Source organism: Ranitomeya variabilis, chromosome 3 (assembly GCF_051348905.1).
Source record: "Ranitomeya variabilis isolate aRanVar5 chromosome 3, aRanVar5.hap1, whole genome shotgun sequence".
Lineage (NCBI taxonomy): Eukaryota > Metazoa > Chordata > Amphibia > Anura > Dendrobatidae > Ranitomeya > Ranitomeya variabilis.
In genome coordinates, this window is record NC_135234.1 from 423,093,541 (window position 1) to 423,121,476 (window position 27,936).

At 49.7% G+C, this 27,936-nt stretch overlaps 1 protein-coding gene across 1 annotated transcript in view; it reads right to left on the reverse strand.

Moving 5' to 3' along the window:
* LOC143818287 (multidrug and toxin extrusion protein 1-like) overlaps positions 1–27,936 on the reverse strand; it is a 241,583-nt gene that overhangs the window by 100,880 nt on the left and 112,767 nt on the right. Inside the window, exon 7 of the mRNA XM_077299643.1 lies at positions 1,329–1,426. Coding sequence (XP_077155758.1) covers positions 1,329–1,426 — 98 coding nt within the window. The remainder of the gene's footprint in view (positions 1–1,328; positions 1,427–27,936) is intronic.

Here is a 27,936-nt window from a genome sequence, read left to right on the forward strand (position 1 = left end):
TTAAGCTTTAAGCAGCTCCGCCTAAAATGGGCTGAGATGGGTATGAGCTGGGACATGGCACGGCCATGTGCACCCATTAAATTTATTAAAAGTGCTTGCATTTTGTGCCTACACACTTCTGGTGAGAAGCACAGAGGTGCACACCACAGAAAAGATATGCCAAATTCATGGCAAATCCAGAACAATGTACTGCAGTGATTCCTTCATTAAGGCCGGGGTCACACTTGAGAGTGCAATGCGATAAACTCGCACAAGTCTCTCGCATCAATACCCAGCACAGCTGCACCCTCCGCTCCGGAGGGCCGGCGGCAGTGCCGGGTATTGATGCGAGAGACTCGTGTGAGTTTCTAGCATTGCACTCGCAAGTGTGACCCCAGCCTAGGACTGACTTGCGCAACACCAGTCTTAATGAATAGGGTCCTTAGGGTATGTGCACACGTCAGGATTTCTTGCAGAAATTTTCCTGACAAAAACCGGACATTTCTGCCAGAAACCGCATGCGTTTTTTTTCGCGTTTCTTCATACGTTTTTGACGCGTTTTTGATGCGTTTTTTCCAAATGCATAGAATTGCGGGAAAAACGCAGAAAATCCGCAAAATTAATGAACATGCTGCTTTTTTTACTGCGATGCGTTTTTTTCGCGAAAAAAACGCACCATGTGCACAAAACATGCAGAATGCATTCTAAATGATAGGATGCATAATGTATGCGTTTTTAATGAGTTTCTATAGCATTTTTATCGTGAAAAAACACGAAAAAAATGTGAAAAAACCTGAACGTGTGCACATAGCCTTAATGTCTTAAAGTAATTTGCCACTAAGCCCCAAACATGACTAAACTTTCAGTTATCCCCAGACAGTTTCCCTAATAAGGCATAGTATGTGAATCTCAAAAGCTTTTAACACTGTCTAGATCTACCCAAAAACCCATAATAGCTAGATGTACTTATTCTAGTAATTAATAAAAACATATGTGACAAAATAACCAAACAATTGTGTTAGTGTATATTTTAATTGAATATAATTTTACTTTGATCAAAAAGGCAATGTAAACAAAAATTACTTGTAAGCCTTTAATTAAAAGTGCTAAGTCTCAGAGCAGGAATTGTTTGTAATACTCATGTGGCATCTCGGGGGGCTTCAGTCAGTAGCAAGAAAGGCCAGCAAAACCAATGTATGTGTTGGTAAGCAGAAGACCAGGCGAACCCATCAACAAGTACGTGTTACACTATCATTTTTATAGTTTCTGTACAGTGATGTGAAATATAATGGCGCTAAACTAGTGAGTAAAATAAATAAATAATTTAAAGGGACATTAATTGAACTTACATGACTCCGAGTTCAAGTTTAAAAAGAAATATATAATTCACTAGTGCATTTATGGCATTTGATATAATGGTGGTTATGATCTGTGTTCTAACAATTCCCTGCAAAACAAAATATGGAAAATGTTTTTTTATTAATTTTCGATGTAAAACATTCACTACATACTTTACCACATGCAAGCAGGATTGGAATGGGGAATTGGTCATGTAATTGAATACCCTGGGGAAGTGGCTGCCTAGTGTACCATGGGTAGATATATATGTGCCATTAACACTCAGAAACTGAAGAATTTGTAGTGATCATTGACCCCAATCTCCTCCTTCTCATGTCCTGACTCTGCACTAAAACATTATAATGAAACACTGCAAAGTGCCCTGGATGAAGCTGCATCGCCTACAATTAGAACAATTCAGAACAGGCGGCGACAATCCTGGCACACGCTGCAAACACGTTTACTCCAGCAGGGCTCCAGGTGCACCGAATGTCTGTGGAGAAAATCCAATCTGTCCGAAGATTTCATCCATTATAAATTTATGCTTCAAACATACAAGTCCACCTTTCATCACTCCAAAAAAGCCTACTTCAACACCCTCATAACCTCACAATCCAATAATCAAAAACAATTCTTTGACACTTTTCATTCTCTCCTCTATATAAAATGCAGGTCACCACCACCAATCTCAGCGCTGATGAACTGGCCAATTATTTCAAAGACACAATTGACCATACCTGACAGGACATTTTCTCCCAATCCCCTAACATTATGCATTCTTCTCCCCTTTCCACTGCATCTAGCTCACTTTCTGTCTTTGAACCACTCACTGAAGAAGAAGTAAACAGGCTCCTTGAATGTTCTCACGCTACTACCTGCAGTAGTGACCCTATTCCCTCAGATCTCCTCCAGTCCCTTTCCCCAGCTGTTAACACTCATGTAACTAAAATATTTAATCTCTCTCATCTGGTATTTTTCCCCTCCTCATTTAAGCACACCAGCATACATTCATTACATAAAAAACCATCCCTCGACCAGAAATGCTCTGCTAACTACAGACCTGTCTCCAATCTTCCCTTCATCTCTAAACTCCTGGAACACTTGGGCCACTCCCATCTGATCCGCTATCTATCAGATCAATCTCTTCTTGACACTTTACAATGTGGTTTTCGCTCTTTACACTCTACTGAAACTGCCCTCACTAAGGTCTCTAACGATCTACTAACAGCTAAATCTAATGGTCACTATTCCATACTGATTCTCCTGGACCTATCTGCAGCATTCTACACTGTGGATCACCAGCTCCTCCTCACCATGCTGTGCTCTATTGGAATCAAGGATATTGTTCTCTCATAGTTCTCTTCCTAACGGTGTGTCAGGTGTGACAGACAGTCATCCTGGATCCGGCTGTAGAAGGTCTTTGCGTTTAGCTCAAGCACCTTCTTTTTGTTTGCATCTCTGTCAGGGAGCTACATCCTTCTCTCTCTAGGACCCAATTGTTACCTCCATATTCTGCTGCTAATCACACACCTGTGCTGAAGGTTTAAATACATTCAATTTCTGCAGCATGGTGCGGGTGTTAGCTCATACTTGCCTCAGTCTTGTTGGAAGTTCTATCAATCAGTTAGTGTCTTCCGTGAGGACCCTTGAAGGATTGCTGGCGTGACATCTCAGTTGTCTTCTCAAGCTAAGTGTTCCCCCCATCCATCTTCCCTCTCTGTCTGTTTTAGTGGTGACTGACTAGTTCTTACCCCGTCCCCTCCCTATGTAGGGCCTATTGCTAGGGTCAGGCAAGGATTAGGTTCCTGCTTGGCGATAGGTGCAGAACCTTTATAGGGACATTTAGGGCAGACAGGGTGATTTTAGATTGGCATAGGGGTCTCCATTCCTCTCTTCCCTAGTGTTTGGTCACCTCTTCCCATTGCTGTGCACTTACTTATCCTTCACCCAGGGTGACACTAGCTCTCTAATCACTCCTTCACTGCATATTTTGCTGGCTCCTCCTCCTTTCTTCTTCGTGTCGGGATTTCTCAAGGTTCTGTCCTAGGCCCTTCCTTTTCTCTTTATATACTGCCCCTATTGGACAATCTGTAGATTGGGTTTTCAGTACCATCTCTATGTTGATGACACCCAATTATACAAATCGTCACCTGACATCACTCCTGTATTACTACAGAATACCAGTGATAGCCTTTCTGATTTCTCTAACATTATGTCCTCCCTCTTTCTAAAACTGAATCTGTCAAAAACTGAACTCCTTCTGTTTCTTCCCTTCACTAACCTACCTATGCCCGATATTGCCATTTCCGTGTGGTTCCATCATTACTTTGCAGCAACGTGCCAGCTGTCTTGGTCTCATATTGATTCAGATGTTTCTTTCACTAATCACATCGGATCACTCATCCGCTTATGTCACCTGCACCTCAAAAACATCTCTAAAAGTTGACCTTTTATTACTTTTGCCTTGGCAAAAACTATTACTGTTGCTCTTATTCATGCTCGTCTGGACTATTGTGACGCTCTACTAATCAGTCTCTCTCATACAAAACTCTCCTCTCTCCAATCCATCCTGAATGCAACAGCCAGCATCATATTTCTTTCCAACCGTTACACCAATGCCCAGTAGCGTAGCTACCGAGGGGCAGAGGGTGCGGGTGCCCCGGGCCTGGTGCTCAGAGGGGGACCACCCGGAGCTACGCTACTGTAACTGTATCGGCGAGCGCAGCGCGCTGATACAGTTACATTCTGCGGCAGAGCAGGGAGAATTGATCTCCCTGCTCTGCCGCTATGGGGCCCCTGAGCAGGCGGGAGGGCCCGATGCCAGCAGTGGACCCCCCGCCGTCATCGGAAGATCAGCTGTACTGGCATTTAGCCGATACAGCTGATCGCAATAATGGGAGAAGGAGCGCTGCGCTCCTTCTCCCATCATCCCCCTGTCAGTGTCGGCGTCTGACGTCGCTGACACTGACAGCGGGCGCGATGACGTCACTGCCCGACGCACGCTGTCAGGAGATCAGCGGGAGCAGCACAGGAACCAGGAAGAAGAGAGGTGAGTATTTATTAATTTATTTATTTTATGAGTGCTGCTGCCTTATTACAGGCTCTGCCTATGGGGATCTGCCGCCTTATTACTGGGTCTGCCTAGTGTACCATGGGTAGATATATATGTGCCATTAACACTCAGAAACTGAGGGGGCTGTCTTATTACAGGGTCTGACTATGGGGGTGCTGCCTTATTACAGGGTCCGCCTATAGGGGTGCTGCCTCATTACAGGGTCTGACTATAGGGGTGCTGCCTCATTACAGGGTACACCTATAGGGGTTCTGCCTTATTACAGGGTCCGACTATAGGGGTGCTGCCTTATTACAGGGTCTGACTATGGGGGCTGCCTTATTACAGGGTCTGACTATGGGGGCTGCCTTATTACAGGGTCTGACTATGGGGGCTGCCTTATTACAGGGTCTGACTATGGGGGCTGCCTTATTACAGGGTCTGACTATGGTGGCTGCCTTATTACAGGGTCTGCCTATAGGGGTGCTGCCTTATTACAGGGTCTGACTATGGGTGCTGCCTCATTACAGGGTCTGACTATAGGGGTGCTGCCTCATTACAGGGTCTGACTATGGGGCTGCGTTATTACAAGGTCTGACTATGGGGGTGCTGCCTTATTACAGGGTCCGCCTATAGGCGTGCTGCCTTATTACAGGGTCTGACTATAGGGGTGCTGCCTCATTACAGGGTCTGACTATGGGGCTGCCTTATTACAAGGTCTGACTATGGGGTTATGGGGCCTTATTACAGGGTCCGCCTATAGGGGTGCTGCCTTATTACAGGGTCCGCCTATAGGAGTGCTGCCTTATTACAGGGTCTGCCTATAGGGGTGCTGCCTTATTACAGGGTCTGACTATGGGGGTGCTGCCTTATTACAGGGTCTGCCTATGGGGGTTCTGCCTTATTACAGGGTCTAACTAAGTGGGCTGCCTTATTACAGGGTCTGACTATGGGGGCTGCCGCATTACAGGGTCTGACTACAGGGGTGCTGCCTCATTACAGGGTCTGACTATGGGGGTGCTGCCTTATTACAGGGTCTACCGCCTTATTACAGGGTCTGCCTATAGGGGTGCAGCCTTATTACAGGATCTGACTATGGGAGCTGCCTTACTACAGAGTTTGACTATGGGGGTGCTGCCTTATTACAGGGTCTGCCGCCTTGTTACAGGGTCTGCCTATGGGGGTGCTGCCTTATACTACAGAGTCTGCCTATGAGGGCTGCCGTATGCTATAGAGTCTGCCTAGGGGAGTGTATGATACTATATTGTGGACTATTTGGTGCATTATGCTACTGTATATGGAGGCTATCTAGGGGCCATCATACAGTATGGAGATTACAGTGTGGGGGTCATTATACATTGTTGGAGCCATCAAACAGTTTGGGGGCTACTAAGGAGTCAGTACACTGTGTGGGTGCATTATACTGTGTATAAGAGAGCATCATGCTGTGTAAAGGGGAGCTGTACAGGGGGAGACTCGGGACTTTATTAAATGTAAAGTGGGCACTTATTGTTATAGGGGAACTCAGGTTACTGTGGCAATCAAAGGGGCACACAGGGCATTATTACTTTCTAGGGGAAAAATATGGGCACTGCTTTCTAGGGCACTTGCACCTGGCATTACTATATTGTAGAGAGTTGCTTTAGAATTTAGAGGGCACAGAGAACCACACAGCAGGTGCAGTAATAGGGTCACATACGGCAGCAGTGGCTCAGTATTGAGGTATCAGGGGCTGTAATAGGGACACATACGGCAGCAGTGGCTCAGTATTGGGGTATCAGGAGCAGTAATAAGGACACATACGGCAGCAGTGGCTCAGTATTGGGGTATCAGGGGCAGTAATAGGGTCACATACGGCAGCAGTGGCTCAGTATTGGGGTATCAGGGGCAGTAATAGGGTCACATACGGCAGCAGCGGCTCAGTATTGGGGTATCAGGGGCAGTAATAGGGACACATACGGCAGCAGCGGCTCAGTATTGGGGTATCAGCAGGAGGAGGAGTTTGTGCAGGTTGGGAATAGATGGTGTTGGGGCTGGAATATGAGAAGTGAAATGTGTCTTTGTTGTAATCTCTGCAGATTAGTTGTAGCTGGAAGAAGTTGTCATGTCGGTCTGGACCAGATGGAAAAGACGGGAAAAATGAACGATTCCACCAGAAAGGACATCAGCGGTAAGATATTATCTGTAACTGTGCAGTGATCTGTTATATGTTCTGTAAGGCTGGTATCTACCACTGACCATATGGCGGTAATATCCATTGTAACGGGGTTTACCAAGCTGGGGTACCTCTTTCAGTACCACCCCATGTTTCAGGAGGTCCACTTTGCTTTGGCTGGAGTCTGAATGAAGGACGCTGGCTGGAATTCCTTGATTACATGAGAGCATATAAAAGCTGACTGCTTCTCCACGTATTTCCAGTCTCACAACACTTTATTCACAGGACACAAAATATATCACACAGATACAGAGGGCAGGCCAAAAGAAAAGCAGCAGGCCAGACATACATTACAATAGCTGCAGGGGGCCGGAGCCTGCCGATATTTACTGTGGGAATTACAAAGGTGGGGAGAGGACAGAAGGGGGATATCTTGTCCCCTCTGCCCAGGGGCACAGCCTGTGGGCTGATGCATCTCACATGGAACCTATTATTCATACATATACGAGAACTGCACAACATATTCTGGGTGCTGAGTGGTTCTGTAACACGTAACACGGCTCCCCTTTTCAGCGTCGCGATCGGCATACACAGTGTGATCCTTAACGGATCGGTTTGGGGATGACCGAAGTTTATGGGGTTGGTACAAGTTCCGTTTGTCGACTTAGTCCATCGGCGTTACCATTTTGTTTGCCGGGTCTGTAGTGGATGGTGAAGTCCAGAGGTTGTAGGGCTAAACTCCACCGCAGTAATCTGGCGTTGTCTCCGGAGACCCAATTAAGCCAGACTAGGGGATTATGGTCCGTTAGGAGGGAAAACTGTCATCCATACAAATATGGTTGCAACTTTTTGAGTGCCCATACTACTGCCAGGCACTCCTTCTTGATGGCCGCATAGCTTACTTCACGGGGCAGTAGTTTCCGACTCAGGTAAGCTACAGGGCGTTCTTGGCCATCCAGCCCGACTTGGCTCAGTACTGTCCCCAATCCAAACATAGAAGGGTCTGTGTGAACAAGGAAACGTTTAGTTGGATCGGGTGCGGCCAATACAGGGGTATTGGTGAGGGCGTCCTTTAGCTGGCGGAAGGCTTCCTCACACTCTGAGGTCCAGGTTACCTGGCGGGGTTGGTTCTTACAGGTCAGATCAGTGAGGGGCTTGGCTACGCTGCTTTAATTGGGAACGAATTTCCTGTAATACCCTGCTGTCCCTAGAAACGCCATGACCTGTTTTTTAGTGCGTGGGGTGGGCCATTTGGCTATGGCCTCAATCTTGGCTGGTTCTGGTCGCTGTTTCCCACTTCCCACCCAATGCCCTAAATACTGAACCTCTGCTTTGCCCACGTGACACTTGTTTGGGTTCAGGGTGATTCCGGCCTTGTGGATCCTGTCCAACACTGTCTCTATGTGATTTAGATGTGCTTCCCATGTCGCGCTGTAGATGGCGATGTCGTCCAGGTAGGCACAAGCATAGTCCTGGAGACCATCCAGAAGCCAGTCAGCCAGCCTCTGGAAGGTCACCGGGGCATTCTTCATCCAGAATGGCATAACTCGAAACTGAAATAAGCCGAACGGGGTAACAAATGCCGACTTGGGAATAGCGTCAGGACTAAGGGGAATCTGCCAGTAGCCTTTGCATAGATCGATGGTGGTCAAATACTTTGCCCCCGCCAGCCGGTCTAACAACTCATCCACACGCGGCATGGGTACGCATCCGTCACTGTTTTCTCATTGAGCTTACGATAGTCTACACAAAACCGTGTAGTCCCATCCTTCTTGGGCACTAACACTACGGGGGATGCCCAAGGACTATCTGACTCTTCAATGACCCCTAAACGCAACATCTCTTGTATCTCTTGTTGCATCCCTTCTCGTACAGACTCAGGGACGCGGAAGGGGGGTTGTCGCAGGGGGGTCTGATCCTGGGTCTCAACCTTGTGTTGTTCCAGGCGAGTGTACCCTGGTCTCCCCAAAAACATCCTCTGTCGCTGCCTCAACAACTCCTCCGCCTGCTGTCTCTCCCGGGGGCCTAGGTGTTCACCCAAGTGTATCTGGTCCCATGTTTTAGACTGAGTCCTTTCCCCTAAGACATAAGGCAAGGGGAGTCCGGCTAAATCCTCTGCTTCAGGTGCACAGATGGCCACTACCTCTTCAGGGCGCTCCCGGTAGGGCTTCAGCATATTCACGTGGAACATGCGGATAACCCTGGGGCATCACAATCGGCAACATTATAGGTGGTGTCGGCTATTTTCCCCACTACCTGGTAGGGCCCCTGCCATGCAGCTTGGAACTTGTTCTGCCTCGTGGGCTCTAACACCAGGACCTTCTGCCCTATTTCCAATGTGCGCTCTCTGGCCCTCCGATCGTACCATACGCGCTGGCGCCGCTGGGCCACCTGCATGTTCCCACGTACAGCCTGGGTCAGCTCCTGTAGGTAGTCCCGGAATTCCAACACATAGGGTACAATAGGTACCCCTTCTATGATGCCCTCCCCTTCCCAGTGTTCTAGCACTAAGTCTAGGGGTCCCCTTACCCGTCTCCCGTATACCAGTTCGAACGGGGAGAACCCTGTGGATTCTTGGGGCACCTCCCGATAGGTCAACAGGAGGTGAGGCAAGAATTTCTCCCAGTCCCTGTAGGTCCTGGTAAAAGTCCCAATGAGTTGTTTTAACGTCCCGTTAAAGCGTTCACACAACCCATTGGTTTGCGGGTGGTACGGGGCGCTTCTAATGGAGCTTCCACAGTTGGTTGGTCACCTCTGCTGTAAACTGGGTACCCTGGTCCGAGATAATCTCCCGGGGAAATGCAACCCGTGAGAAAACCTGGAGCAGGGCAGCCGCCACCATCTCTGCCAGTATTTTAGGTAACGCAACTGCCTCTGGATACCGTGTGGCATAATCTACCACTGTCAATTTATACCTTTTCCCTGACGGACTGGGTTTGGCTAACGGCCTCTCAGATCGACCGCTACTCGGCTAAATGGTTCCTCCACAATGGGGAGGGGGCGTAATTTGGCCTTGCATCGATCTCCCCTGTTGCCAATGCGCTGGCAACTGTCACAGGTCTGGCAGTACTGATGAACATCATAGGTTACCCCCTACCAAAAGAAGTTTTGTGTCAGACGATGCCTGGTGCGACTGACGCCGAAGTGCCCGGCCAAGGGTATGTCATGAGAGATTCGCAGTAACTCCTGCCTATACTTCTTGGGAACTACCAGTTGTCTTTTATAGTGGGGCTCGTCCCTGTGTGGTGCTGCTCTGTGATCCGGTAGAGGAGTCCCTGCTTCCATATAAACTGTTCCCCTTCCAGTACCCCTCTCCCCTCCTGTGCCTTCCCACGATATCCCTCCAATGAAGGATGTTCAAGTAAATCCCTCTAAAATTCATCTGGGGTGGCCCAAGAAATGTGTCTGGCTATGCGAATACGTGTAGGGCTGGGATATCTTACCTGGGCCTCCTCTGAGTGAGATTCCGCCTCCGCAGCTCGAGCTTATCTACGGGTGGTCACAGGATATGTCTCAGCCAGAGCGCCAACCGAGAAGGCAGACAACATGGGCCCCAAGTCATTTCCCAGCAAGACGTCTGCAGGCAAATCCTCCATCAAGCCGACCTCAACAAGGCCATCCCCGACTGCCCAGTTCAGGTGAATCCTGGCAGTGGGCAGTCGATGTATGGCTCCCCCTGCTACACGGACTGCCACTGTCCGGTCCATCTTCTCTTGGTCTCGGATGAGATGAGGCTTCACAAGGGTCAAAGTTGCTCCGGAATCTCTTAGTCCCTGCATGCGTTTCCCATTAACCCACATGACCTGTCGATGCTGTTGTCGATTATCTGCCTGGGCTGCCTGCACGGGGTCTACTTCATGCAGCACTTCCTCCATCTCTTCCACCCCTTGGTTAGTCGTAGCCCCCAATGCCGGGTCAGATTTGTCTTGGTAGCAGTGTACAGCGGCCCGGCTGAAGATAGCTGTTCCCGCCTTTGGCCACTGGGTATGCTGAGTCTGGTTGGGACATTGTCTTTGCGGGTGGCCCAGCTGACGGCAGGTGTGGCATCGCGCCCCAGGGGAACTGTGGTAGGCCGGGTTTCTAGCTGGTCCCCCTACAATCTTCGGTGGTTTGGGGCCCTCCAGGTCCATGGGCGGACCCTTAGTGACCATCTTTGATCTGGACAACTGAGGCCTCCTGGCATCATGATGTTCATCGGCCAGAAGAGCGGCTTCCTCAAGAGTCGTTGGCCACCTGTCCCGAAGCCATTCCTGTGTCTCGGGGGTTAGTCCATTAATGAATTGTTCTAACAAGGAGAGCTGGAGGACATCCTCCTTAGTGGTTGCTTGGCTCCCTTGTACCCACTGTAGCAGTGACCGCCGTAATTTACAGGCCCATTCAGCGTGGGTATCGGTTACTCGTTTTATGTCCGCGGAACTTTTGGCAGTATGCCTCTGGTGTCAGCGCATACTGGGCCAAGATCACTTCTTTGATCCACTCATAGTCCATACAGTCCTCAGCAGGTACCGTACGATAGGCGTCCGCTGCCCAGCCGGTCAGCTTACTGGCCAGAATCTGAACCCGTTCCTCCGGCTTCACTTGATGAAGGGCACAAAGTCTTGCAGAAAGCCATCAATGTCTTCCTCTGCCTCCCCCAACTGTCGGAAGGCATTATACTGGATCTTTTTGTGGCTTACTGTTGAAGGTACCTGGTCGGAGGCCAGAGCTCCCCCTGCTCGCTGACTCTCCTCTCTCCACTCTGCCATCTCCATCTTGGCCAGCTCCACTTTGGTCCGCTCTGCCATCTCCATCTTGGTTAGCTCTATCCTGGTCCGCTCGGCCATCTTTTCCTTCAGATCAGTATGCACATCAGCCATCACCTCTCGTATGATCTCTACTGCAGGGTTTGGGCCATAGACCGCCAGTCTGTTCTTTACCTCCCTCTGGAATTCAGTCTCCTCCACGTTCACATTGGGGGCCGCTGCACCGTCGTGTTCCATGATGGCTGCTATCAAATCCGCTTTTGTTTTGTTGCTGGCGATTAACCCTCGGGCTTCCACAAGATCTTTTAATGTAGTCCTCTTTAACTTCTGGTAGTTGTTTTCCATTCATTCCTTTCCTCCTGTAGAAGGGGTATCAGATCCCGCTGTCTGCCACCAGTGTAACGGGGTCTACCAAGCTGGGGTACCTCTTTCAGTACCACCCCGTGTTTCGGGAGGTCCACTTTGCTTTGGCTGGAGTCTGAATGAAGGACGCTGGCTGGAATTCCTTGATTACATGAGAGCATATAAAAGCTGACTGCTTCTCCACGTATTTCCAGTCTCACAACACTTTATTCACAGGACACAAAATATATCACACAGATACAAAGGGCAGGCCAAAAGAAAAGCAGCAGGCCAGACATACATTACAATAGCCGCAGGGGGCCGGAGCCTGCTGATATTTACTGTGGGAATTACAAAGGTGGGGGGAGGACAGAAGGGGGATATCTTGTCCCCTCTGCCCAGGGGCACAGCCTGTGGGCTGATGCATCTCACATGGAACCTTTTATTCATACATATAACTGCACAACATATTCTGGGTGCTGAGTGGTTCCGTAACACGTAACATCCATGTTGGTCTTTATATAGAGATTATCTTCAGTAACAGCGCAGTCATCTGCTTAGGTTCTCCTCCAGTATTAGGGCACCTCACCGAGTTGTAATCAAGGTTACCTGGTTAGGGGCCCACTCAGAAGCTTCGCCCCCCCTGGACCAAAACCCTAGCTATGCCTCTGCCTATGCCTCTATCTTGTGCCACTTGCTGCACTGGTTGCCCATCTGATACAGAGTTCAATATAAACTTATTACTCTCACCCACAAAGTGGTCAACAGTTCAGCACCAACTTACATCTCCTCCCTCATCTCTGTCTACCGCCCTATCCATGCTCTCCGTTCTACTAATGACTTAAAACTAAAATCCTCAATAATCCGCATGTCCCATTCCCATCTTCAAGACTTTTCGCGTCCTGCACCAATTCTTTGGGATGCACTTATCTGGACAATTCAATTAATTCCCAATACCCACGGTTTTAATTGTGGCATAAAAACATATTTCTTTAGACTGGCCTATCGCCCCACCTCACTTATTTAACTATCCTTGTTTTGACCATACAACATTTTTTTCAAATTCATGACCCTAGTAGAATCAGTTCACACACGCTCCATGCACTTAATAGCCCTGTGTGTCTGCACTGTACTGTACACATACTGGCTGGCGACCAGTTCATGCAGTGTTATGTGCAGATTCTAATTAGTATATTATGGCTGCACTGTACAATATAGGCACATTTTACTGTTTACCTTTCATGTCTCCCCTATTTCCTCATAGATTGAAAGCTTGCGAGCAGGACCCTCTCTCTTTTTGGTATCTGAGTTATGTGTTATTCTGTAATGTCTTCAGGGCCGGATTTGCCATTAGGCACTTGAGGGCACGTGCCTAGGGCGGCAGGACGCGGGGGGCGCACTTGAGCAAGGTTTTTTTTTTTATAAAGTCCGGGGTCAAGCGCCCGCCACCCCCTCCCTCCCACCCCCTCCCTGAAGACTTCATACTCACCCTCCTCCAGCGCTGCCTGCTGCAACTCCGTCTCAGCGCCGGCAGCTCGTCCAGTCCTCAGCAGTCACGTGGTACCGCTCATTAAGGTGATGAATATGGATGCAAATTCATCACCTTAATGAGAGGTACCACGTGATCGCTCATACAGGAAGGAAGACGCTGCGTGGACAGAGATGCCGGGAAGTTCAGCACCGCACGGTGAGAGAAAGGTGAGTATGACAGGGGAGGATAGAGGAGGACGGGGGGAGGATGGAGGAAGACAGAGGAGGACAGGGGAGGATAATGGAGTAGTCATGTTTATAGGGTGGGAGGATGGGGAAGCCATGTATACAGTGTGGGAGGATTGGGGAGCCATGCATACAGGGTGGGAGGCTGGGGGAGCCATGCATACAGGGTGGGAGGATGAAGGAGCCATGCATACAGGGTGGGAGCCATGCATACAGGGTGGGAGGATGAGGGAGCCATGCATACAGGGTGGGAGGATGAGGGAGCCATGCATACAGGGTGGGAGGATGGGGGGCCAAGCATACAGGGTGGGAGGATGAGGGAGCCATGCATACAGGGTGGGAGGATGGGGGAGCCATGCATACAGGGTGGGAGTATGGGGGAGCCATGCATACAGGGTGGGAGGATGGGAGGTCAAGCATACAGGGTGGGAGGATGGGGGAGCCGTTCACACAGGGTGGGAGGATGGGGGAGCCGTTCACACAGGGTGGGAGGATCGGGGAGCCATGCATACAGGGTGGGAGGATGGGGGAGCCGAGCCATGCATACAGGGTGGGGGAGCCATGCATACAGGGTGGGGGAGCCATGCATACAGGGTGGGAGGATGGGGGAGCCATGCACACAGAGTGGGAGGATGGGGGAGCCATGCACACAGGGTGGGAGGATGGGGGAGCCGAGCCATGCATACAGGATGGGAGGATGGGGGAGCCATGCATACAAGGTGGGAGGATGGAGGAGCCATGCATACAGGATGGGTGAATGGGGGAGCCATGCATACAGGGTGGGAGGATGGGGGAGCCGAGCCATGCACACAGGGTGGGAGGATGGGGGAGCCATGCACACAGGGTGGGAGGATGGGGGAGCCATGCACACAGGGTGGGAAGATGGGGGAGCTGAGCCATGCATACAGGGTGGGAGGATGGGGGAGCCGAGCCATGCATACAGGATGGGAGGATGGGGGACATGTATGAGGAAACAGTACTGGGGAATGAGGGGCATGTATGAGGAAACAGTATGGGGGAATGGGTGCAGACAGTATGGGGAGGACAGGGGGAGGATGGAGAAAGACAGAGGAGGGCAGGGAGGATGATAGAGGAGTCATGTTTACAGGGTGGGAGGATGGGGAAGGCATGTATACAGGGTGGGAGGATGGGGGAGCCATGCATACAGGGTGGAAGGATGGGGGAGCCATGCATACAGGGTGGGAGGATGAGGGAGCCATGCATGCAGGGTGGGAGCCATGCATACAGGGTGGGAGGATGAGGGAGCCATGCATACAGGGTGGGAGGATGGGGGAGCCATGCATACAGGGTGGGAGGATGGGGGAGCCATGCATACAGGGTGGGAGGATGGGGGAGCCATGCATACAGGGTGGGAGGATGGGGGGGCCAAGCATACAGGGTGGGAGGATGGGGGAGCCATGCATACAGGGTGGGAGGATGGGGGGGCCAAGCATACAGGGTGGGAGGATGAGGGAGCCATGCATACAGGGTGGGAGGATGGGGGAGCCATGCATACAGGGTGGGAGGATGGGGGAGCCATGCATACAGGGTGGGAGGATGGGAGGCCAAGCATACAGGGTGGGAGGATGGGGGAGCCATGCCCACAGGGTGGGAGGATGGGGGAGCCGAGCCATGCATACAGGGTGGGGGAGCCATGCATACAGGGTGAGAGGATGGGGGAGCCATGCACACAGGGTGGGAGGATGGGGGAGCCATGCATACAGGGTGGGAGGATGAGGGAGCCATGCATACAGGGTGGGAGCCATGCATACAGGGTGGGAGGATGAGGGAGCCATGCATACAGGGTGGGAGGATGGGGGAGCCATGCATACAGAGTGGGAGGATGGGGGAGCCATGCATACAGGGTGGGAGGATGGGGGAGCCATGCATACAGGGTGGGAGGATGGGGGAGCCATGCATGCAGGGTGGGAGGATGGGGGAGCCATGCATACAGGGTGGGAGGATGGGGGAGCCATGCATACAGGGTGGGAGGATGGGAGGCCAAGCATACAGGGTGGGAGGATGGGGGAGCCATGCCCACAGGGTGGGAGGATGGGGGAGCCATGCACACAGGGTGGGAGGATGGGGGAGCCAAGCCATGCGTACAGGGTGGGGGAGCCATGCATACAGGGTGGGGGAGCCATGCATACAGGGTGGGAGGATGGGGGAGCCATGCACACAGGGTGGGAGGATGGGGGAGCCATGCACACAGGGTGGGAGGATGGGGGAGCCATGCACACAGGGTGGGAGGATGGGGGAGCCGAGCCATGCATACAGGGTGGGGGAGCCATGCATACAGGATGGGAGGATGGGGAAGCCATGCATACAGGATGGGAGGATGGAGGAGCCATGCATACAGGGTGGGAGGATGGGGGAGCCATGCATACAGGATGGGAGAATGGGGGAGCCATGCATACAGGGTGGGAGGATGGGGGAGCCATGCATACAGGGTGGGAAGATGAGGGAGCCATGCATACAGGGTGGGAGCCATGCATACAGGGTGGGAGGATGAGGGAGCCATGCATACCGGGTGGGAGGATGGGGGAGCCATGCATACCGGGTGGGAGGATGGGGGAGCCATGCATACAGGGTGGGAGGATGAGGGAGCCATGCATACAGGGTGGGAGCCATGCATACAGGGTGGGAGGATGAGGGAGCCATGCATACCGGGTGGGAGGATGGGGGAGCCATGCACACAGGGTGGGAGGATGGGGGAGCCGAGCCATGCATACAGGGTGGGGGAGCCATGCATACAGGGTGGGAGGATGGGGGAGTCATGCACACAGGGTGGGAGGATGGGGAAGCTATGTATACAGGGTGGGAGGATGGGGGAGCCGTGCATACAGGGTGGGAGGATGGGGGAGCCGTGCATACAGGGTGGGAGGATGGGGGGGCCGTGCATACAGGGTGGGAGGATGGGGGAGCCATGCATACAGGGTGGGAAGATGAGGGAGCCATGCATACAGGGTGGGAGCCATGCATACAGGGTGGGAGGATGAGGGAGCCATGCATACCGGGTGGGAGGATGGGGGAGCCATGCATACAGGGTGGGAGGATGAGGGAGCCATGCATACAGGGTGGGAGGATGGGGGAGCCATGCATACAGGGTGGGATGATGGGGGAGCCATGCATACAGGGTGGGAGGATGGGAGGCCAAGCATACAGGGTGGGAGGATGGGGGAGCCGTGCACACAGGGTGGGAGGATAAGGGAGCCGTGCACACAGGGTGGCAGGATGGGGGAGCCGAGCCATGAATACAGGGTGGGGGAGCCATGCATACAGGATGGGAGGATGGGGAAGCCATGCATACAGGATGGGAGGATGGGGAAGCCATGCATACAGGGTGGGAGGATGAGGGAGCCATGCATACAGGGTGGGAGGATGAGGGAGCCATGCATACAGGGTGGGAGGATGAGGGAGCCATGCATACAGGGTCGGAGGATGGGGGAGCCATGCATACAGGGTGGGAGGATGGGGGAGCCATGCATACAGGGTGGGAGGATAGGGGAGCCATGCATACAGGGTGGGAGGATGGGGGAGCCATGCCCACAGGGTGGGAGGATGGGGAGCCATGCACACAGGGTCGGAGGATGGGGGAGCCAAGCCATGCATACAGGGTGGGGGAGCCATGCATACAGGGTGGGAGGATGGGGGAGCCATGCATACAGAGTGGGAGGATGGGGAAGCCATGCACACAGGGTAGGAGGATGGGGGAGCCGAGCCATGCATACAGGGTGGGGGAGCCATGCATACAGGATGGGAGGATGGGGAAGCCATGCATACAGGATGGGAGGATGGAGGAGCCATACATACAGGGTGGGGGAGCCATGCATACAGGGTGGGGGAGCCATGCATACAGGGTGGGAGGATGGGGGAGTCATGCACACAGGGTGGGAGGATGGGGAAGCTATGTATACAGGGTGGGAGGATGGGGGAGCCATGCATACAGGGTGGGAGGATGGGGGAGCCATGCATACAGGGTGGGAGGATGAGGGAGCCATGCATACAGGGTGGGAGCCATGCATACAGGGTGGGAGGATGAGGGAGCCATGCACACAGGGTGGGAGGATGGGGGAGCCATGCATACAGGGTGGGAGGATGGGAGGGCAAGCATACAGGGTGGGAGGATGGGGGAACCGTGCACACAGGGTGGGAGGATAAGAGAGCCGTGCACACAGGGTGGCAGGATGGGAGAGCCGAGCCATGCATACAGGGTGGGGGAGCCATGCATACAGGGTGGGAGGATGGGGGAGCCATGCACACAGGGTGGGAGGATGGGGGAGCCGAGCCATGCATACAGGGTGGGGGAGCCATGCATACAGGATGGGAGAGCCATGCATACAGTATGGGAGAATGGGGGAGCCATGCATACAGGGTGGGAGGATGGGGGAGCCAAGCCATGCATACAGGATGGGAGGATGGGGACATGTATGAGGAAACAGTACTGGGTAATGAGGGGCATGTATGAGGAAACAGTATGGGGGAATGGGGGGCATATGTGAGGAAACAATATGGGGGGGATGGGTGCAGACAGTATGGGGAGCGAACGAGGGAATGTGTGTGGACACAGTATGAGTAGCGATGTGAAAAATGGATGTGGACAGAGTACGGGGAGTGAGGGTGATGGGATGTGTGCAAAGTATGGGGAGTCAGGTGAGCAGGCAGTATAGAAGGAGAGGGGGTAAACATATGAGGAGACAGGATGGTGAACAGGGGGGATGTGAGAGGAGACAGTATGAGGAGGGAGGTGAATAGTGTGAGGAGACAGTATGGGGGCAGAAAAGTGAGTGGGCACAGAATAGAAACTGAGTAGTGGGGGCATAGCATGGAGGGACAGTGTAAGGGCACAGCCAGGAGGGGACAGTGTACTAAGGAGGGGGAGTGTGATGAGAGAGTACAGTATAAATACTGAGCCATATAGGGGAACACAGTGTGAGAGGACAATGTGAAGAGGGGGGTCGGTATGGAAAGGAGAGGTCAGTGTGAAGAGCATGTACCATAAGAGGGACAGTGTGGGGGTCATATTTTGTACAAACAATATAGTGAGGCGCAATTTTTTATTCAGGAGCATTTTAATGACACTTCTATCTTTAAGGGCGTCATGTGGAGATTTTCTGCAAAAGAGCAGAGAAGATGGAGGTCTGCAGAGAAAACTCATCATGGGGTCTGGGCAAGATGAAGAATAGAAGAACGGCTCCAGAGGCGACGTCATCTATAAGGTACCTGGATGTAAATGTTATTTGTGATACTAACTAACTCTCATGTTTTTATTTATGTTAGGAGCATTAAAGGGGATGTCCAGGTTTGTGATGAGTCTGCAGTCATTCTTTGTGACTGCAGACTTCTGAATTCTCACAGTGCACACTGCACACTGTCAGGATTCTCTCATGCTGGTGATTTACATACATGCGGTCACATGCTGACTAGACATATGTGGCCTCCGTCAATGAAAATGAACTGAGCGAGGCCGGGCACGTCTAGTCAGAATGTGGTCAGAAGTATACAAATCACATACTTGTGCTGACATGACCGTCCACCGGCAAGGGAGAATCCGTGTGCAGTGCATGCGTTGTGAGAATTCAGAAGCTGTGATGTCAGGATTCAGCTCTGCAGGTTCCAGTAGTTGTCACATGGACACGTCACTCATATGTGATTTTCATACTTGTGGTTCTGTGACAACGAGCTTCTCTTCTGCTTCTCTGTTTTTCACTGAACATTGAGAGCATTAGGGAGAGCGGCTCGTGGGTACATGACTGAGTGTGCAAATCACATATGTCCTGTGGGGGGGAGGGCACCAAAATGAATTCTTGCCCCTGGTGCCAGAAACCCTAGATACACCTCTGCCGGTATGCCACTGTGAGCGGCGATTACCGGGTCCGGTGGAGGGATGTCTGTGCACAGGCAGTGAGGCAGGGACTGAGGGTGTGCACAGAGAATGGAGACCCAGACACTGCCCGTCCCAGTCTACGCCGTAGCCGGGAGCCTCATTATCATAGGAATATGGCAGTTAATAAATTGTTTTCCTAAAGCTTTATAGTGCAGTTTTAGGTCAGGGAGAGATGGTTAGGGATGAGCTAGGAAGGTGCAGGGACAGGTAGTGATGGCTACTTGCGGACATGTGTGGCACTTGTGGTTTTGCACTTGCGGTGATACAAAAAACACTGCTAGCAGTGTTTTTTTTCCATTGCTGCAAGTACCGCATTTGCCGGATCGCAGCAAAATCGCAAGTGCCGCACATGTCCGCAAGTCCCATAGGGAATGAATGAGGCCAAACGCAGTGTTGCCGTAAGTGATCCGTTATACGGCAGATGCAGAAAAACTGCCGGATCTGCTGCAAAAGGCTACTTTCACATCAGCGATTTATGGCAAAGTCACTGCCGATAGTGTCATACTCACCAATGGGGGAGGCAGCACTAAAAGTGCCTAGGGCAGCAGCAGGGGCTGGCTGGCAAATTTTAGCCTGGGGGGCAAGCACACAGCAGTGGCCCATGAGTAGCGGCCCATCCTTAAAGGGGTTGTCGGATCTTAAGCTACATGTCTAGTCACTATGTGTGAATCCTCATATCGTGCGCACTGTGCGCTGTGAGGATTATCCGGTGCCTGCGCCGGGAACAAGTGGTCTTGTGACTGCAATATATAATATGACACACACACGCACAGCCCCACTGTAAAATTGACACGCACAGCCCCACTGTATAGTGACACACACGCACAGCCCCACTGTATAGTGACACACATGCACAGCCCCACTGTATAGTGACACACACGCACAGCCCCACTGTATAGTGACACACACGCACAGCCCCACTGTAAAATCACACTCACGCACAGCCCCACTGTATAGTCACACACACAGCCGGACAGGGACAAAAAAGCAGCCCTGCCACAAAAAACCCCACCAGTCCACATACTCAAACACTTCCCACCCCCTAACAGTGAATTTTGCTATACTTTGTTCTGCCCTTCAACAATCCTCTTAAAGGAGTTATTTGAAGAGCCACATGTCAATGGCGCCGAAGTGCGCATGATCAACCACAGGTCCATTTGCATGGTGCTCTTTAGAGCTCCAGCTCTCGGGATCATGGGGGTCTCAGCGGTTGGACCCCGGCGATTCCAAGATCTCGGCATAGGAGATTACTTGGGATAATCCATTTAAATGGATTTTCCAATATTTTTTAAAATTTTCCTATAAAAAAAACTGAAAATAATAAACCAGTATTGACCTTCCCAAAGACCAATGTCGCCTCTCTGACAACAGAACAGGAGAAATGGCACCATGCAGTGTATATATACAGGACAGGAGAGGTGGTACTGTGCAGTGTATATATAAAGGACAGGAGGAGTGGTACTGTGCAGTGTATATATACAGGACAGGAGGAGTGGTACTGTGCAGTGTATATATACAGGTGGAGTGGTACTGTGCAGTGTATATATACAGGACAGGAGGAGTGGTACTGTGCGGTGTATATATACAGGACAGGAGGAGCGGTACTGTGCAGTGTATATATACAGGACAGGAGGAGTGGTACTGTGCAGTGTATATATACAGGTGGAGTGGTACTGTGCAGTGTATATATACAGGACAGGAGGAGTGGTACTGTGCAGTGTATATATACAGGACAGGAGGAGTGGTACTGTGCAGTGGATATATACAGGACAGGAGAGGTGGTACTGTGCAGTGTATATATACAGGACAGGAGGAGTGGTACTGTGCAGTGTATATATACAGGACAGGGGGAGCGGTACTGTGCAGTGTATATATACAGGACAGGAGGAGTGGTACTGTGAAGTGTATATATACAGGACAGGAGGAGTGGTACTGTGCAGTGTATATATACAGGAGGAGTGGTACTGTGCAGTGGATATATACAGGACAGGAGAGGTGGTACTGTGCAGTGTATATATACAGGACAGGAGGAGTGGTACTGTGCAGTGTATATATACAGGACAGGAGGAGTGGTACTGTGCAGTGTATATATACAGGACAGGAGGAGTGGTACTGTGCAGTGTATATATACAGGAGGAGTGGTACTGTGCAGTGTATATATACAGGACAGAAGGAGTGGTACTGTGCAGTGGATGTATACAGTACAGAAGGAGTGGTACTGTGCAGTGTATATATACAGGACAGGAGGAGTGGTACTGTGCAGTGTATATATACAGGACAGGAGGAGTGGTGCTGTGCAGTGTATATATATACAGGAGGAGTGGTACTGTGCAGTGTATATATACAGGACAGGAGGAGTGGTACTGTGCAGTGTATATGTACAGGACAGGAGGAGTGGTACTGTGCAGTGTATATATACAGGACAGGAGGAGTGGTGCTGTGCAGTGTATATATACAGGACAGGAGGAGTGGTACTGTGCAGTGTATATATGCAGGAGGAGTGCTACCGTGCAATGTATATATACAGGAGGAGTGGTACTGTGCAGTGTATATATACAGAATAAGGCCACATGTTCAGTATTTGGTCAGTATTTTTTATCCGTATTTGTAGCCAAAACCAGGAGTGGGTGATAAATGCAGAAGTGGTGCATATGTTTCTATTATACTTTCCCTCTGATTGTTCCACTCCTGGTTTTGGCTACAAATACTGATGTAAAATACTGACCAAATACTGATAGTGTGAAAGTGGGCTTAATACAGGTACTCATTAGGGTGGAATCACAGTAGAATATGGCATCGGATGTGAGAAGAAAATCATACCACTGTTGTGGAAGAAAATGGAACCGATTTTTTTTTTTATACACTTTATTAGCCCATGTGGCAACATTTCACTTCCATATCAGAGAAATGTTCAGTTATGGATCTGAAACGTTGCCACATGGACTAATAAAGAGTCCGCTAGTTTTCTCACAATTAATTGGAATGATAGATAGATATATAGATATACACACATACATAGTAAGAATAGATGCTGAGAATTACACCATTTATGCAGGACAGTAGAAGTATACACAGCTCCCAATATACCGTATGTACTCGAGTATAAGCCAAGGCACCTAATTTTGCCACAAAAAAACTGCGAAAACTTATTGACTCGAGTATAAGCCGGGTATACATTGTCCCCACATCCCCATCCTTGTTTGCATGGCTCCTTATCCCCATCCTTGTATGCATAGCTCCTTATCCCCGTCCTTGTATGCATGGCTCCTCATCCCCATCCTTGTATGCCTGGCTCCTTATCCCTGTCCTTGTATGCATAGCTCCTTATCCCTGTCCTTGTATGCATAGCTCCTTATCCCTGTCCTTGTATGCATAGCTCCTTATCCCTGTCCTTGTATGCATAGCTGCTCATCCCCATCCTTGTCTGCATGGCTCCCCTGTCCTTGTGTGCATGGCTCCTTATCCCCGTCCTTGTATGCATAGCTCCTTATCCCTGTCCTTGTATGCATAGCTCCTTATCCCTGTCCTTGTATGCATAGCTCCTTATCCCTGTCCTTGTATGCATAGCTCCTTATCCCTGTCCTTGTATGCATAGCTGCTCATCCCCATCCTTGTCTGCATGGCTCCCCTGTCCTTGTGTGCATGGCTCCTTATCCCCATCCTTGTATGCATAGCTCCTTATCCCTGTCCTTGTATGCATAGCTCCTCATCCCCATCCTTGTCTGCATGGCTCCGCTGTCCTTGTGTGCATGGCTCCTTATCCCTGTCTTTGTATGCATAGCTCCTTATCCCCGTCCTTGTATGCATGGCTCCTTACCCCCATCCTTGTATGCATGGTTCCCAGGGGCGGACTGGCCCGGGTTGCAGGAATGCATATGCCCCCCGGGCCGGTGCCTGAGCAGCTGCACAGGGCCGCTGGAGGACCGGCAGCGATTTTAATATATAGCGCATCTCGCCAGCCGGCCCTTTAAATCTTGTCAGTCAGGTCCTGTGTGCGCGCATTGCCCGCGCTGAGAAGTGCCGCGGCGGCCCGGGTTAGTGCACGAGCACGGCCGCATTGCTAGTTCCTGCGCGTGCTCGTCTGCTGCCTGTGCCAGCGCGGGCAAGCAGGAGACCACGCGCGCACATGGAGAGATTTGAAAAGTCCGGCGCGCATAGAGGGCGCCTCCACCTGACTGTGTGTCTGACGCTGGCCGGCCTGTACCAGCGTCAGAGAAGACTGTTCTCCTCACCAATGCCTGGGATCCTCTCCTCTTCACCGCCTATGCTGGACAGGACCCGACCCACTTAAGCTCTTCATCCTCCCGACCTCCCCCCACATCTCAGGGACCTGGGTGAGTCCCAAGATTAATTTTTTTAAGGTATATACAGCAGTTGCACCTATATAATGTGTATAGATTGCTATATATACATTATATAGGTGATGCTGCTGTGTATAATCACTATACCACCTATATAATGTACGTATAGCAGTCTATATCTTATATAGGTGACACTGCTACTGATGAGTATATACCTTATATAGGAGACACTGCGGGGTGTGTGTGTATGTATGTATGTATATATATATGTACATGTATACACAGCAGTATCACCTATATAACGTATATACATCAGTAGCAGTATTGCCTATATAAGATATAGACTGCTATACGTACATTATATAGGTGGTATAGTGATTATATACAGCAGTATCACCTACATAATGTGTATAGGCTGCTATATATACATTATATAGGTGATACTGCTGTATATAATCACTATACCACCTATATAATGTACGTATAGCAGTCTATATCTTAAATAGGTGAGACAGCTACTGATGTGTATATACCTTATATAGGTGACACTGCGGGGGGGGGGTGTATATCACACCACTGTATACACAGCAGTATCACCTATATAACGTATACACATATCAGTAGCAGTATTGCCCATATAAGATACAGACTGCTATACATACATTATATAGGTGATACTGGCTGCTACTCCTGTATATAATCACAGTATCACCTATATAATGTATATACGGCAGTCTATATACATTATATAGGCAATACTGCTACTGATGTGTATATACACGTTATATAGGTGATACTGCTGAGTATATACTGTATCGTTATATAGGCGATACTGGTGTGTGTATATATACACACACACACGTACATATATACACAGCAGTATCACCTATATATAATGTATATACACACCAGTAGCAGCATTTCCTATATAATCTATATAGACTGCTGTATATTCACTATATAGGTGATACTATCATACACAGCAGTAGCAGTATCGCCTATATAATATGTATCCAACATTTGCAGTATCACCTGTATAATGTTGACTACTGCATATACGTTATATAGGTGATACTGCTGTGTACAGTCGCACTATATATCTGTGTGTATGTGTGTGTATATATATATATATATATATATATATATATATACACACTCACCGGCCACTTTATTAGGTACACCATGCTAGTAACGGGTTGGACCCCCTTTTGCCTTCAGAACTGCCTCAATTCTTCGTGGCATAGATTCAACAAGGTGCTGGAAGCATTCCTCAGAGATTTTGGTCCATATTGACATGATGGCATCACACAGTTGCCGCAGATTTGTCGGCTGCACATCCCAAAGATGCTCCATACAAGGCAGGATGGATCCATGCTTTCATGTTGTTTACGCCAAATTCTGACCCTACCATCCGAATGTCGCAGCAGAAATCGAGACTCATCAGACCAAGCAACGTTTTTCCAATCTTCTACTGTCCAATTTCGATGAGCTTGTACAAATTGTAGCCTCAGTTTCCTGTTCTTAGCTGAAAGGAGTGGTACCCGGTGTGGTCTTCTGCTGCTGTAGCCCATCTGCCTCAAAGTTCGACGCACTGTGCGTTCAGAGATGCTCTTAGGCCTACCTTGGTTGTAACGGGTGGCGATTTGAGTCACTGTTGCCTTTCTATCAGCTCGAACCAGTCTGCCCATTCTCCTCTGACCTCTGGCATCAACAAGGCATTTCCGCCCACAGAACTGCCGCTCACTGGATTTTTTTTCTTTTTCGGACCATTCTCTGTAAACCCTAGAGATGGTTGTGCGTGAAAATCCCAGTAGATCAGCAGTTTCTGAAATACTCAGACCAGCCCTTCTGGCACCAACAACCATGCCACGTTCAAAGGCACTCAAATCACCTTTCTTCCCCATACTGATGCTCGGTTTGAACTGCAGGAGATTGTCTTGACCATGTCTACATGCCTAAATGCACTGAGTTGCCGCCATGTGATTGGCTGATTAGAAATTAAGTGTTAACAAGAAGTTGGACAGGTGTACCTAATAAAGTGGCCGGTGAGTGTATATATATATATATATATATAGCAGTTTCACCTAAATAATGTGTGTACAGCAGTCACAGTATCACATACAATATATAGGTGATACTACAACTATGCACATCAGTCGCAGTATCAACTATATATTGTATATACAGTAGTTTCAATGTGATATATATCCAGCAGTCGCGGTGTCTCCTATGTACATCAGCCTCGGTGTCTCTTATGTGATGTATGCATCATAATGTATGCATCATAATATAGTATAATGGTGTCTTAATTATAATATATTGAGAGAGAGGGAGAGATGTTTATATAGTGTAGAGATGTTTATATAGTGTGGTGCTATGTACATAGTGTGGAATTCACACTATATATACACTGCTGCCACATCTCTACACTATATAATATATACACCGCTCTATATTCCTTAACACGATATATAATATGCAGCTGTGTATATAATAGATTGTAGTATACTGTATATACTCGTGTATAAGCCGAGGTTTTCAGCATATTTTTTTTAGTGCTGAAAACGCCCCCCTCGGCTTATACACGAGTCATTGTCACAGAAAGATGGAGGGGGAGCAGCGGGTCACAGAGGCAGGAGCCGGCGGCTGAGGCTAAAGTCTGTGCCGCTGCTAAAGAGAAATGAATATTCACTGCGCTGGCAGTGAATATTCATTTCTCTTACAGTGTGCACAGCCACAGCCGCCGGCTTCCAGCACACATCCTACTTACCTTCCCTGCGCGCCCTCACTGAATCTCGTTCCGGGACCAGCAGCTCTTCAGGCCGAGCGATCACGTGTCCTCCGCTCATTAAAGTAATGAGTATTCACCCCTCTACACTCCCATAGGTGTGGGTAAATATTCATTACCTTAATGAGTGGGGGACATGTGATCGCCCAGCCATAGGAGCTGCTGGCACCAGAACGAGATGCTGCGAGGGCATGCAGGGAAGGTAAGTAGGAAGTGTTTTTTTTTTGTTTGTTTTTTTTAATAGGAACCATGCATACAAGGACAGGGATAAGGAGCTATGCATACAAGGACGGGGATAAGGAGCCATGCACACAAGGACAGGGGAGCCATGCAGACAAGGATGGGCATGAGCAGCTATGCATACAAGGACAGGGATAAGGAGCTATGCATACAAGGACAGGGATAAGGAGCTATGCATACAAAGACAGGGATAAGGAGCCATGCACACAAGGACAGCTGAGCCATGCAGACAAGGATGGGGATGAGGAGCTATGCATACAAGGACAGGGATAAGGAGCTATGCATACAAGGACGGGGATAAGGAGCCATGCACACAAGGACAGGGGAGCCATGCAGACAAGGATGGGGATGAGCAGCTATGCATACAAGGACAGGGATAAGGAGCTATGCATACAAGGACAGGGATAAGGAGCTATGCATACAAGGACAGGGATAAGGAGCTATGCATACAAGGACAGGGATAAGGAGCTATGCATACAAGGACAGGGATAAGGAGCCAGGCATACAAGGATGGGGATGAGGAGCCATGCATACAAGGACGGGGATAAGGAGCTATGCATACAAGGATGGGGATAAGGAGCCATGCAAACAAGGATGGGGATGTGGGGACAATGTATACCCGGCTTATACTCGAGTCAATAAGTTTTCGCAGTTTTTTGTGGCAAAATTAGGTGCCTTGGCTTATACTCGAGTACATACGGTATATTGGGAGCTGTGTATACTTCTACTGTCCTGCATAAATGGTGTAATTCTCAGCATCTATTCTTACTATGTATGTGTGTATATCTATATATCTATCATTCCAATTAATTGTGAGAAAACTAGCGGACTCTTTATTAGTCCATGTGGCAACGTTTCAGATCCATAACTGAACATTTCTCTGATATGGAAGTGAAATGTTGCCACATGGGCTAATAAAGTGTATAAAAAAAAAAATCGGTTCCATTTTCTTCCACAACAGTGGTATGATTTTCTTCTCACATCCAATGCCATATTCTACTGTGATTCCACCCTAATGAGTACCTGTATTAAGCCCACTTTCACACTATCAGTATTTGGTCAGTATTTTACATCAGTATTTGTAGCCAAAACCAGGAGTGGAACAATCAGAGGGAAAGTATAATAGAAACATATGCACCACTTCTGCATTTATCACCCACTCCTGGTTTTGGCTACAAATACGGATAAAAAATACTGACCAAATACTGAACATGTGGCCTTATTCTGTATATATACACTGCACAGTACCACTCCTCCTGTATATATACATTGCACGGTAGCACTCCTCCTGCATATATACACTGCACAGTACCACTCCTCCTGTCCTGTATATATACACTGCACAGCACCACTCCTCCTGTCCTGTACATATACACTGCACAGTACCACTCCTCCT